General features: G+C 38.6%; 1 protein-coding gene across 6 annotated transcripts in view; it reads right to left on the bottom strand.

Moving 5' to 3' along the window:
• The window catches only part of LOC121510817 (collagen alpha-1(XIX) chain-like), a 281,327-nt gene that overhangs the window by 161,130 nt on the left and 105,630 nt on the right, over nucleotides 1-14,567 (bottom strand). For all 6 annotated transcript variants that reach the window (XR_005991990.1, XM_041789059.1, XM_041789062.1 and 3 more), the window contains 3 exons: nucleotides 5,516-5,545; nucleotides 5,405-5,431; nucleotides 4,842-4,895 (listed from right to left, as the gene is read on the bottom strand). Coding sequence is in view for 5 of the 6 variants with exons in the window: in XM_041789059.1 (XP_041644993.1) it covers nucleotides 4,842-4,895; nucleotides 5,405-5,431; nucleotides 5,516-5,545 (111 nt within the window). In the remaining variant the exon portion in view is untranslated. The remainder of the gene's footprint in view (nucleotides 1-4,841; nucleotides 4,896-5,404; nucleotides 5,432-5,515; nucleotides 5,546-14,567) is intronic.

Raw genomic sequence — 14,567 nt, 5'->3', positions numbered from 1 at the left:
TTACAGCTCAATCTGCTGTATTTTTTTAGATTGTGCAGCAGTAGAGCCAAATGGTTTCTTCCTGTTTTTTCTGACCAGTCTCTATCAGACAAACAGGAACACTGAGTCATCTGAAGGTCTTACTTTTGATCCTGGTGTCAGAGGCGGAGGTATTCACACCGAGTCAATTAAGGCGGACACAAAGGACACTCTCTCCACCTGTCCTTGAAGCCGCCTCCTAGCTGTGAAGTCAAGAAACAATAGCAAGCTTGCTGTAGCAAGATCTGTAGCCCGCCATAGTATATGGATGTTTATACATTTGTGTTTTTAGAGATTAGCAACTCTCTATTATCTTTTTTCGTCCTTAGTGTGCTGCAGTACTGTAATGCCGTATGGTACAGCTGCCTCACAGTCACTGCAAAACCTGGACTGAGACACTTGATTAAAATCTGTTCAAAGATTGTGGGCCAACCTTTGGACACACTGTTTGAAGCTGCCTATCACAATAACACCATGCAACTGGCTAAGAACATCATCTCCGACCCCAGCCATGTTCTAAACAAAGAATATGTGCTGTTACCATCGGGGCGTTGGTACTCTGTGCCACACTTTAACAGGGTCAGGCTCAAACATTCCTTCATACATCAGTCCATCCTAAAGCTAAACGTGGAGCTTAATCCACAAAATCACACAAAATTAATGAGGTCTTAATTGGAGTGGACGTTTTTTTGTTAATTGTCGTTAATGAATGTTATATGTATGTCTGAGTATATTGTCCCTTGAATTGTGTATGACGGAGCTGCTGTTTTAATGCAAAACAAATTTCAGATCTTGCATCTGACAATAAAGTATTATCAATCAATCAATCAATCAATCAATCAATCAATCAAGACAAATAATTTTGAATATCAAGCGTTCGTAAAAAAAAAACCAGTGCTTAACAAATTTATTAGACCATCCTAACCTAACCAAAGTAAGGTTTATGCCACAGCTGCCCTAAATTAAAAGCAATGGTAATTACCAAAATCATTTTTTATGTTTCTGCAATGTTAATACACCAATATGTAGAAGCTCTTTAACCCAAATGACATTTTTAATGCTAAAATATAATTATTTTTGTTATCCATGAATTTTCAAATTTACTGATTTACAAAAAAAATAAAAAATGGTAAAGCACATTAATATTTCTTGATTAATACGACAATTTATAGTTATCTATTTTTATTCCTGAACAGAAAAGTTAGTTTTATTGGTTGAATGTTATGCTTGATTAGTTTCTGACTTCTCAGAGAAGCCCAGTGAGCCGGCTGAAATTTGGGTGAATTCAGTTTGAAATTCCTCATTCCTGTTCAACATGGTAAAACATGGAGAGCTCACCAAAAATAAAAGAGTCCGCATTAAAGCATTTCATGATGCTGGATGGTCTTTGAGATAAATATGACAGGTGGTCTAATAAATTTGTTAAGCACTGTATATATACAGTACTGTGCAGAAGTTTTAGGCATGTAGAGTGCTAACGGTTCTTCACAGGTCCTGATGTTCCACAACCCTGGGCTGAAGAGAGGAGGAAGGGCGGCCAGAGTCAATGTCGACACATTTGATATGTACCTTGTCACTCAGCAGCCAAGGTCGAGCTTAACAGCATTTCTTTTGTCCGTAATGTTGGTAATACGCCCAGCAACCACCAACAGCTTTCAGGTGCTTAGAACATACACACGACAACCAGGGGGTTGTGGCAACCCTCCTACCTGCCCTAACAGTGCCCAAGGCTATGTTTAAGTGCCACTTCTACCCATAACTCTGCCCTAAAGCTTTGGTTTTTGTTTTGTTTTCATCAGATTATTTTCCCATGCCTTTGGTAATGTACAAAAACATCCAGAGCATTACCTGGGTTGTATCAATCCTCCTTCCCGCCTGGTGGGGCCCTAAGGTGGCAACCTCGCCATTGCACGCCTTACTTCAGCTTCAAATTTTGGCCCAAATGTGCCTAAAACTTCTGCACAGTACTATAAATATAAATATCTATGGCTGTCAAGATTTATCGCCATTAATTAAAATCCACAATTGGTGAATTAATCTTTTTTGAATCACAATTATTACACTGATTTATTGTCCATTTCAGCTTTGTTATCATCTGCACCTTGCATTATTAAATATTTACCTTTTAACTGTTCACTTATTTTCTTTTCAGTCCTTTACCAGTTTCTTTTACTGTCGTAAAGGTTTTCTATCTATGTATTTAAGCAGATCTGTGCCCAAACAGAAAGTCAGTTACCTGTAATTTATGAACAAAGGAAAAGGACACAAAAAGAGTTAGATAAACAAATAAGTGGAATTTTACAATATGATAAATAGGATGTGTTTAAGCACTTAACTGGAGGTGGAGACTGGAGATTAGAATTTTTAATCCCAACATTAATTGGGATTAAAAATTTTAATCATTTGACCCCCCTACTAATAGTAAATAATAACATAGGCCACACTTTGGACTCCAAAAAATGTAATCAATTTTGCATCTATTCTAATAAAAGCTTTCATATGTATTTATTTTACACCATATCAATAAGAAATCAGTGAATAGCTGTGATTATTAAGTGTGATTATAAAAAAACGACACAATGAGTTATGATAAAATAATCCAATATGATAAGAAACTAGAAAAGCACTCAGAGAGCGCAGATCTCCACCATTTGCCCTATCTCCCAATAGTGAAGAATCCTTTAAAAACATTCCTCGATCCAGGCGGTGATCCGGATCACTCCCAAAATCTAATTTGCCAATTACTTCCACCCTGGTGGGGTGGAGGCACGGTGAGGCAAAGCAATGGCTTCGGTATGTGTGGACTGTCATGGCAGAAGCACCTATGGTCACACCGGACGTCTGAATGTCATGGCAGAGGGTGAATATTCCTCTATTCCCCCCAGCATTGTGAGTATTCTCGCTACAATTCGCTGTCTTTCTCTCTGTTATGCTCTGACTCATCTCCTCAACTGGGCGTGCATCTTACAAACTCTATAAACTCCAGAACTTTGAATAGAAACACACCAAAAACATGCTGCTGGGATTAAAGTTACTCATGTCTGCCATCTCCTGGTGTAAAGTGGTAACAGCACAGACCATTAGCCCTAGCTCCCAATAGTAAAGAATCCTTTAAAAAAAATTCCTGGATCCAGACAGTGATCTGGATCAGTCCCAAAATCTGATCAGTTCTTCCTTATGCCATTTCTGACATTTCCTGAAAATTTCATGAAAATCCATACCTGACTTTTTGAGTTATGTTGCTAACAAACTAAAAAACAAACGAACAAACAAACTAACGAACCCCCCGATCACATAACCTCCTTGGCGGAGGTAATAAGGATATGATCGAACACACTGCCATGGTTTGGTTTTAGATTCAGGCAAAAGAATAAATGCTTGGACTAAAAGTAAAGACTAAAATCTGAGGACTTTCTATGGACTAAACTAGACTAAAATGTTTTTTTTTTAAGACAAAAACTCTAAAGGGTAGAAATGACTGACATGACAAAAACTAAGACTTGTGATCTAAAGATTAAGACTGAGACTAAAATTATTAATAGCTGTCAAAATTAACACTGCAAAACAATACAATATGCTAGCTTGAAGAGGAAACACAAGTAAGAGGCAGTGATTTATGGTTCAAAAGTGATTTAACTTTTGATAAACTGTGTCACTTCTTGTCGGTCTGAAAGGCATTTTAACAATCACAGAGAAACACTGTCAGCAGCCACCATTCTTTGCTGCTGCAGTGGGCCCTTTGGTTCTTCTTCGCTGCTCTAAAAACAGTAGCCCACACATGCAGTGTTTTCTGGCAGTGGAGAAGAATTGATTTCTGGTTTATAGCGCTAACATTTAGCATGGCTAAACAAAGCAAAATATAAAGCTAAACCAAAGGTATCAGATAGGTGCATAAACTCATGTACTCGCCGAAACCAATACCTGCATTTTAAGCAGTAACGGACGTATTTACCATACTGGTATCGGAATCGAAACAACCCTAAAAAAAAAAAAATCTAAGCGAAAAAGTTAACTTTACAGTTATATCTGCATCTGTTTGCATGATAGTTGCTATATCTATAAAACAAATGCTGGCAAAACTGCAGATATGTCATTACAAAAACACTGTGATACTAGATGGTATTGGTAGTTTCTAGCACCCCTTCTGTTTTCAGCCTTTCCCATTTTCTTGGCGTTTTTTACTAACCATTTTGACTTCAGGCCCAATTCTTTTTTATGTTTTAAGTATTAAAGTATGACTTAGTATGACAATTTGACAATGGATACATAAGTTCCAAAACCTACCTTGCAATTAGTCTGCTTCTGTAAATGTCATTTGACAAATCTTTGCAAAGAAGCCCTCCTGAAATAAAGATCCTAGGGTGAATATAAAGTTTTGATTAAGATCTGACTCTGCAGCCCTGACACTTGTATTCCTTACCAGAGTTATTACAGTCAGATGTGACAAAGAGGTAGATGTGGTGTATAGTTTCACTTCAGTGATAGACATCACCTCTCAGCCAAATCAAGCTAGCCTTTAATGTAACTCAATACTGTCCAGCACCGCAGTCACCCAGTGGGACTGAACCATGTGTGCTGCCAGTCATACTGTCACGCTGTGACCCCTTGACCACAGCATCCATTCATTAATTGTCATATAACAAGCCCACACCTCTGCTTCTCTCCTTGTAGGCTCATCCTACACCACAGATCATCTTTCCTCCTGACCCCAAAACAACAACAACCCCTCAGCTGCTGTTTGGCCTTTCCCCAGGCCGCCTCCACTCAGTCAGCACAACCACCAGCAAGGCCACACAACCGGCAAACTGTTAGTGTTTACTCACCCTTTTGCCCTCTTTGCCTGGTTCCCCCGGCTGACCGGGCACCCCGGCAGATCCCTGAGGAAAGGACATGCATCAAAGTGAATCGGGTGCTACACTGCAGGAGGAGGTTATTGCTTGCTTCTTGTAAGAAAAAAAAAGTTGCAGACAGATGTTTGTGCCACATGCTCTCAGCAGACTCCTGGATAACTACCAGGGCTATTGGTCTTGATAGGAAACAGCATTAGCTTAGCTAACAATTGTATGACTAGATGAACAGGGACTGTACAGCTTTAGTTTTCACCTGGAACTTTCTAGGTGACTTCTCTGCTTTCTTCCTAATAGGCAATTTGCAGCCTTGGTTGATCACAGCTTCATTCCATTATCCTATGCAGTATCTTCATAAGGAAGTACAAATGAGTTAATCAAGGTATATGCTGAGTTGAGATTTTGTTTTGAAGTTCTTATGCAAGGTTAAGCATATGGTGCCTCAATAATTGCTTGCTGAACCTAATGGTTGTGCTTGAATGGGAACATGTGATGTGAAAAGATGAGTAAGAGATACCAGACTTGCAGATGTGCATTACCTTCTCTCCTTTTTCACCTTGAATGCCCTGGAAGTAGCAAAAAGAGACTTATGATTGATTAGAAAACATAAATACAGGAATAAGAACATAATATTCAATTATTAAAAGTACCTGGTCACCCTTGAAGCAGTCTTTGTCTGCCTAGAGAAAAGAAACAATCAGAAATACATGAGTCTGTGTAAATAATACGTATCTGTAACACAATACAATCAGAAGGGAAGGCATAGGATATGCCATGATATGAAATACAGTATGATGTTATGCAATAAAATACAACATTACTTGATAAGAAACAATTCAATTCAGTAAACATGACACAATACAAGACAACAGTGTACAATACGATGGGATCAGATACGAAACAGCATGATACAGAACAATACAAGTATGATATAATAGGATACTTTATGCTACATTAAGTTACACGATATGTTACACTACATTACATTACACTACGTTACATTACACTATGTTACATTACACTATGTTACATTACACTACTTTATGTTACACTATGTTACATTACACTACTTTACGTTACACTATGTTACATTACACTATGTTACATTACACTACATAACGTTGCATTACACTACATTACATTACATCACACTACATTACATCACACTGTTATGTTATGTTACACTACATTACATTACTTAGTGTTACAGTATGATACGTTACACTACATAGTGTTGAGTTACTCTATGTTATATTATGTAACAATAAATAACATTGTGTTACGCTGTTACTTTATTTAACATTATGTTACACTATGTTACCTAAAACTATTCTACAGTACGTTATTTTACAATACGTTGCACTACATTACATAACACTACTTTATGTTACATTACACTACATTACATTACTTAACGTTACACTACATAACGTTGCATTACACTACGTTACTTTGTTATGTTACGCTATGTTACCTTATAATTATACTAATGTACACTATTTTAAGATACGTTACAGTACATTATGTAACACTACCTTATGTTATGTTACACTACATTACATTACTTAATGTTACACTACGTTACGTTACACTACGTTACGTTACACTACGTTACATTACATTACGTTATGTTACATAACATAACAATACGATCCATTACATTACAGTATAGTACCGTATGGTATAGAATGAACTCCCAAAAAATGTCCTTTTAAGCAGATTAATTTAAGCAAGAAACAACAGACTTGCTTTGTCTCGTCCGTTGTGCCTAGCTTAAATTAAACTGCTTAAAAGGATATGGTTTGAGTTCTGACGTCTCAGTTTAAGTAAGTCTTTTTTTTTTTGTCGTGCATCTTAAAAAGGTCATTGTTGGGAGGGTGCTCCTTTTTTCGTTTTCCATGGAACAACAGGATAGAATGGGATAAGATGGGATGGAATGTAGTGCATGCAACACAATAATACGCAATGAAATACATGGGTTCTGAAATGACAAGATATGATTTCTGATTATTGAGATTTACTCCTAGTTAAATAACAGTAACACAGGGGGCTGCATCACAGGCTTTCTCCATCTCTCTCTATATTATGCTCTATCCGGGCAGCATGACGTGATGATAGAACAGCCTGCAACTGGCTGACAGACCCTCACAAAGAGCACACAATATGGAGATTAGCATTCACATTACCATTTGAAAATGGATAAAAAAGATGTTCAATATCACGTTTACTGGTGTGGCTCTAATAATTTAAGTCCCCATAAGTCACATGAGTTCCAGGCTCGCTGAAAATGCTGCTGCAGGGGATTCAAAGGCATCAATAGCATCAATGGGACAGCACAATGGCTATATTCAAGGGGAACAACAAGTAAGAGGCCACAATTTATAGTTCAAAAGTTATGTAACTTTTGATAAACTGTCACTTCTTGTCATGTACGACGGCGCCGGTCTTGGAGGCATTTTAACAATGACATTCAGAGAAAAAAAACTGTCACGTAGACACCATTTGATCCTCTTGCAATTCTTTGCTGCAGTGGGCCCTTTGGTTCTTCTTGGCTGCTCTAAAATGGTAGCCCGTGCATGACACACTTTCCAGCAGTGAAGAAGAATTGAATTTCGGTTTATAGCACAAATGGTTAGTATGGCAAAATGAAGCAAATTATAAAGCTACACCAAATGGTTTCGAAGCATAAACTCGTGTACTCGCCGATACCAACACCTGCATTTTAAGCAGTATCGGACATATTTCTGATACAGGTATCAGAATCAGAACAACCCTAATTAAACATATTACTGCACTAATTGTGGATTCTAGTTGATTGTGATTAATGAGATTAATCTTGAAAGCCATAGTTATATTATGATATGATACTAAGAAATTATTAACGGAGCTTCACTGGCAAGGGGAAACATCCCTTCATCAGGCAGAATCGGACTAGAATACAAAATAATAAAAAATGATTTCAAGTACTGGAATTTTTTTTAAAAATCTAAGAATGGGGAAGTTACACAATATTGACCAGAACTCATATTACAGCATAAAATCTGAGTGAAAAGACTTTTGCAACCATGACAAATATGGAAAAGTTGAGATACTCATATCAACAGTTTCTACCATTCCTAATGCTTTAGTACTTTGTTGGCTAATATTTTTGAATTCTCTCCTATATCAATAATTTTGTTCATCTTTTCAAGATAAAATAGACTGTCTTTCTTCAAATAAAAGAAACAATAACTAAATTGTAGGTAAGCATAAGAATGACAACTGTATGACAGAGCACATGTCCCAAGACTGGTCCTGAGGTAATTATCCTTGGCCGCAGTGACCTGTACAGAAGTTAAGACCTTGCTGTTACAACTCTCCAGACACCCTGCCTGCCACTGTCAAGAAAGGGCAGACAGAGTCGTCTATCCAGCGGGCCACAGAACGGACACAAGGCCACATAAAACATCTCAGCTTTCAAATACAAGCCCAGTAATTGGTGTCCTTTTTCAATTGGCATCCAAGAGTCAGACTGTGTTGACTTTTCTTGGAAACAGCTGCAGATATGGCCTTCTGAAACACGCGCCCTTCAGTCAGCGAAAAGATCCACGCAGAAACAATTAAAAGAAAATAAACAATTTAACAAGGAGGCTGATGGAGCTGAGATAGTTAGATATATCCATAAAACAGACTGACAGCTCTGACCTGTGACACCCTAAATAAAAGATGTCTGAGCTTTCGTGCTATCCTTTCAATAATAAATCAATTATTCATGTACAGTGGTAGATCTTTCTGTTAGCTCATGAGCTCTTGACCTTTAGTAATGAGGAATACAATGCAAATTCAACAGCAGCAAGTACACATTCAGCTATTTATTTACTGCCATGATGTTTCCTCATGTTATATGGGAATAAACATTATTTTCTAAGATTAATATTAAGCTCTGCCCTCACCAAAGATTCCATCAGATGCCCAAAAAAGTGAAAGACCCCCACACACAATGAAAATAACAATGGAATTAAGTTTCTTTTTCTGAAGGGTGTATAAAAATGTTTAACATATCAACACTTTTCAATACCACATGATTTTTAAATATGTAATTATAATAACTGAAAATATTAAAACGTACCAAAAATGTATCTATCAAGAAGAAAGGTGTGTAGAAGAGGGGGGTACATCAAAAGTCCTGACGACTCTCCTGCACATGCTGCATGAATTAACAGTGTATAGGAGTTTACCTTAAATTTTTTTTTGCAAATAAAAAGCAAGAGATTATGCAAAGACTGCTTTTTTTGTTGCCATGGCAAAGTTTTGAAAAACTGGTGTTATAACAACTCAAATCTTAGTGAGTGGAAACGATGAAATGTCCAAAACAATACATGAGATTTCATTCACCAACAACCAGAGTCCTGGCCCTCACAACTGCAAATCTTAAATGTCTCATGGTCAAAACTGTCATCATGGCAGGCAATGAGCAGATGGAATTGCAGAAGTTTTTGGAGTTGTTTTAGGCTGAAAGTTAACACAAAAAATAGAAAAAAAAGCTATGAATGAAGTCATGGAGAAAGCTTGGAGATGGGCCATACCTGTGACAGTATAGACCAGCTAAATCTGTCCAAGACAGACTGTCATGCTTTGCCAACCTGCATTGCTTCATTGCTTTTTTGAATTCAGGAGTCTCTTCGACAAAACTGCACTCCATAATGTGAAACCACTGGGGTCATTTCATGAATGGAGGGGGGAAAGCATTTTTGAAAGTAGTGACACCTTTCATGCACATTTGTTGAAATGCACAAAAGATTTAGCAAGGCAGAGAGGATGACGCTCTGGATGCTCATGCACATCAAAAACCACTGAAAACATTCCACAAATTGAACAAATTGTTGGAAATTATCGACTTAGACTAAGAACGATGGTAGAAATGGTCTCCATTGACAAAGAGACGGATCAGGGAATTTTGCATAAAAATTTCAACATAATAAAAGTGTGTGCTAAAGTTACTTGAAAAATTCTGACTCCTGATCAAAAGAAAAAGCCATTTTGGAGACACTTTAGAGCAATTTAAAGAAACCAACATTTTTTAGAAGGAGTGATTGCATGTCACGTGAGACTGACTCAGCTATAAATTAAAAATAACATAGCATTTGATAAAAAGAACATCATGCCAACAGTCAAACATGGTGGTGTCAGTGCGATGATATGGGGCTGCTTTGCTGCTTCAGGACCTGGACCACTTGCTGTGATTGATGGAACAATAAATTCTGCTGTCTACCAGAAAATCCTGAAGGCCAACGTCCAGCCATCAGTTCATACCCTCAAGCTGAAGCACTCTTGGGTAATGCAGCAGGACAACAACCCGAAACACACCGGCAAGTCCACCTCTGAATGGATCAAAAAAAAAAAAAAAGGTTTTGGAGTGGCCAAGTCAAAGTCCAGACTTAAATCCAACTGAGATGCTGTGGTGTGACCTGAAGCAGGCAGTTCATGCTGGAAAACCCTCCAATATGGCTAAGTTAAAACAATCCTGTGAAGAAGAGTGGGCCAAAATGCCTCCACAGCGATGCAAAAGACTCATGACCAGTTATCGCAAACGCTTGATTTCAGTTATGGCTGCCAAGGGTGGCACAACCAGTTATTAGGTTCGGGGCAATTACTTTATCACACAGGGCCAGATGGGTTTGGATTTTTTCCCATCTTAAAAAATTTAATAATCATTCAGACACTGCATTTTGTATTTACTTAAGCTGTCTTTGTGAGATATTAAAATTGGTTAGATGATTGGAAACATTTAAGCATGAAAAAAAACTGGAATCAGAAAGGTGGCATTTACTTTTTCATGGCACTGTATAGCTGTAAGACTGCAAACAAGCTTCAGCACGCCTAATTTGCACCAATACTCTGACAGTTTTATAGTTTCAAAACAATGCAAGTTTATTTGTGTAATTAAGATAGTGTGTACAAGTTTGCTAACAGAATTTGATAGACTAACCGCCATCCTGGTCACATGCCAGATGAAACAGATGTGTTTTAAGGTTTTGGCAGGTTTTGTAACTGTTGATATCCATATATTAAAAGAAATTGTGTTGTTTAAAAACATGTACTATCAAAAGTCGAGACAAAACTGGACAGTGGGGTTGCTCTTACCATACCTCAGACCACAGAGAAATCTACAAGATGATCCTTAGTACCATTTAAATCCAGACATTTCTGTTGGAAGGGGAAAATCAGGCTTTAATGGATGGAAACAGTATTTTGTGGGTATCTTTGGTGACATAAAAAGGGGCAAACCAGAAGCAGTTTTTATATCCCCCAGCGCTGATTAAAACTGGCAGACTGATCCCTCATGATGTGTACATAATTAGCTAACACCCCTCTGTATACCTTTAATCACTAACAGCCATCAACTCCCCAGCTACAGTGCACTGAGAGTAAGTGTGCATGCATATGTGCCCACACACTCACTACGAGTGCTGATAGGTGACTTTGCAAGCATCTGTGAGTACATGCATCTTCTGCCTGCTGACATGTGTACCTTCAATTTGTGTGTGCAGTGAAATGAGCACATTCAGGAGCCATGTTCTCTGTCCTATGGATTTTTAAGGAGCACAGAAAGAGCGGTAGAACAGCTAGGCCAATTACAGGATCGAAATATATAAAGTTTGCTAGTGTAGTTCCACCAAGGTGCTTGTAAATGTGGTGACAGCCTAATAAGTGCACGTCTCCCCCATGTAGGATACAGCCAGCGACTGCCTGTCATCCTCCCCAGCCTCCAGCCTGGATCCCCCCACTCTGCTCTGCCTGGCTGCTCATCCCTATCCTTTTTGGCCCAAGTGAGGATGCCCGCTGAGCCCTGTCTATCTGCTCCTTGTTTGACCCACTCCCAGGCAAGAGTAATGTGACACAGAGACTGCTCACCTGAGTGCCTCACTTTCCATCTCTGTGGGCCTGAGTTTTAACACTTTGTGCAGTGCCTGCTCGCCCAGAAGGCTGTGATATTTACAAAAGCCGCTATGCTGCTATTTCAGGTCACACCTGAACAGAGGGGGCAGAAGTGCACACTTCCTTTACTCAAAAAGTACATGTACTTCTGTGAAAAAAAGACTCCTGTAAGAACTTCTTCAACCTCTCCCCTGAACTTAAAGTGAAAAGTGCAGGCTCTGAAATGTTCTTACAGTAAGAAGTAGACCTATAGGAAAAAAGTTTTATCTGCTGTTTCTGCTGAGAGGTGCAGATATCGAACTAAATATGAGAGACTTTAGGTACCATGAACATTTTGGACTAGTGTATCTGAAAAAATTAGAATATCAAAAGGTGAATTTCTTTCCTTTGATTTAATTCATAAAGTGAAACTTCTTTGTTCTAGAATCATTAAAAAGTGAAATATTTCCAGTTTTTTTTAAATTAATCGTCATGATTACAGCTTAAAGTGCATTAAAATCATAAGAGAGGTCAAACATATGAAAAATAATGCTCATTTATACACTGGGTTCTTGGTCTGACTCCTTCTGAATGGATTACTGCATCATTTCGACATGGGGTGATCAGCCTGTGGCCCTCATGGTCTGTTGCTAAAGCCCAGGTTGCTCTGATAGCAGCCTTCAGCTGTTCTGTACTGTTGAGTCTAGTGTCTCTCATCTTCCTCTTGGCTTTTCCCCAGAGATCCTCTATGCCGGTGGTACTCAACCTTATTCTACCAACAGCCACATTGTCTAAAAAATACTTTTGTGAGAGTCACAATCCAAGCCCGGAATGTAAGGTCGATAATAGATCAGTTAATCTGTGCTGAAATGAAATAAAACACTGAATTTGTGGATAATTATGAGGTTAAATGGGATGTAAATGTCTGTATAGTGTCAGAAGAAACAAGCTGTCACTGATAATGAGCATATATTTATTTTATTTATCAATGACATCAGGCTATAACCTTGTATCTCATTTTTTATGATTTTAATTTATTTTTTATAAATCAGTGCTATTGGTCACCCTTTACATCTGTCAGTGGTTCTAACCAATTTTAAATCAATAAAACATGTCAAAAGATGCTTTTTTTTCATTCCCTGAAAAGTGATCATTTTGGAGATACCAGTCTTTGGCCCAACACCAGCATTATGAAAGTTCCACCTGACCTAAAGATTTTTAAGATATTAGAATGTGCTGAGTTTATGCAATGAGATGCTTTTCAAAGGAAATGATGAATTACAGTTGGATATTTAGGTACTGTCTGGACTATAAATCGCTCCGGAGTATAAGTCACATCAGTCAAAAAATGTGTCATGAAGAGGAAAAAAACATATATACAGTAAGTTGCACTGGACTACAAGTCCCATTTATTTAGTGTGTTTCTGACACACCGTTGTCTGTGCTCTGATAGAGCGGCGGTTGCGTCTCCCAGCAGCACGTTGTTCAAGCACCCATCTGTGGACTCGCTGCTCCAGCTCAGGCCATCTTGCTTTCAGCCTGTGATTAGCTTTCTTTGTTTTCTTCATTGCAGTAGGGAGTAACCTCTGCGTTTGCCAGTCCCTCACACGTTTCCCACTCACTCCTAACTTTCTTTCTGTTTTCTTCAAGTTAATGTTTCAGTTAATTTTTTCAGTGGTACAGGAGCAGCATATAGTTGTCACAAGCCTAGAGCGCCCTCTAGCGGTATAGACGGTAATGTTTACTCCTTGGTTCATGTCAGTCAGTATGAAATAACATTTAAAAACATGTTAAATTACAGCTATATATATTGATATATGTCGCACCTGACTAAAAGTCACAGGACCAGCCAAACTATGAAAAAAGTGTGACTTATAGTCCAGAAAATATGGTATTTGTATCTCACACTGGGGCATTAACTGTAGTTCAGTGGCTTTGTTAACAAAAGAGATGCTTTCGAATTTTCCACTCATTATTAATTCATTAGTTAAAGGGGGAGGGGCCCCATATTGGTCTTTGCCCTGGGCCTCCAAATGACTAAAACCAGCCCTGCCTTAAGCCTGTTTTATGCTTGACGCATCCGTGAGATCGCAAGTGTCCGCACATCGAACGTGATGTCAAATATGACACGCCCCTTCGCGGGGGATCCACGCGGCCAATTTTCATCTGTCCGCCCACATCCCCGAAATTTTTACAGACGTGGCGCACGTCAGAATGGCCAATTTTGATGAGTTTTTGGTGACAGATGTCAGAAAATATAAACACCTTTATGATTCTTCTTTGAAAGATCACAGAGACTGCCATGTACTTCCTCATCTATCTCTCACATTGGCTGTTCAAGAAAATTGTACTCCCCTCGTCCTTCCTCTCTTGATTGAGTGGCCGTATGGACCATCTCCGCTCTCTTTATGCTCTAACAACAGTAAACACAGCAGCTGCTCTTCGTGGTTCTCTGTGATCAACAAATCTTCCTCTATGACTTGCATTAAACACGCTACAGATGTGATTCTTGAAGATACTGCCCCATAGTTTTTGGGAGAATATCAGTTTGCGGAGAAGAGGAAGCCGGCGCTAGGTATAAATGCACCAGACATTTCCGCATTATGATTCGGCATCAGTTTTTGTCCTTGCGGCCGTCCACGCAGAAAGCATAACTGAGCCTTTACACCTGTAGCTCTCCCTGACACATCATTTCACTCTGCCTCATTTTTAAGCTTTGGTTTTATATTTCTGTTCTTTTGACAGTATTTATGATCATTAGTGTATTAAAAATCAAACTAGAATGGCTGTCTGAGGCGGCAGACC

This window comes from Cheilinus undulatus, linkage group 6 (genome assembly GCF_018320785.1).
Source record: "Cheilinus undulatus linkage group 6, ASM1832078v1, whole genome shotgun sequence".
Classification (NCBI taxonomy): Eukaryota; Metazoa; Chordata; class Actinopteri; order Labriformes; family Labridae; genus Cheilinus; species Cheilinus undulatus.
The sequence above is the reverse complement of the archived record's forward strand: the minus strand, read 5'-3'. Positions and strand labels throughout refer to the sequence as shown.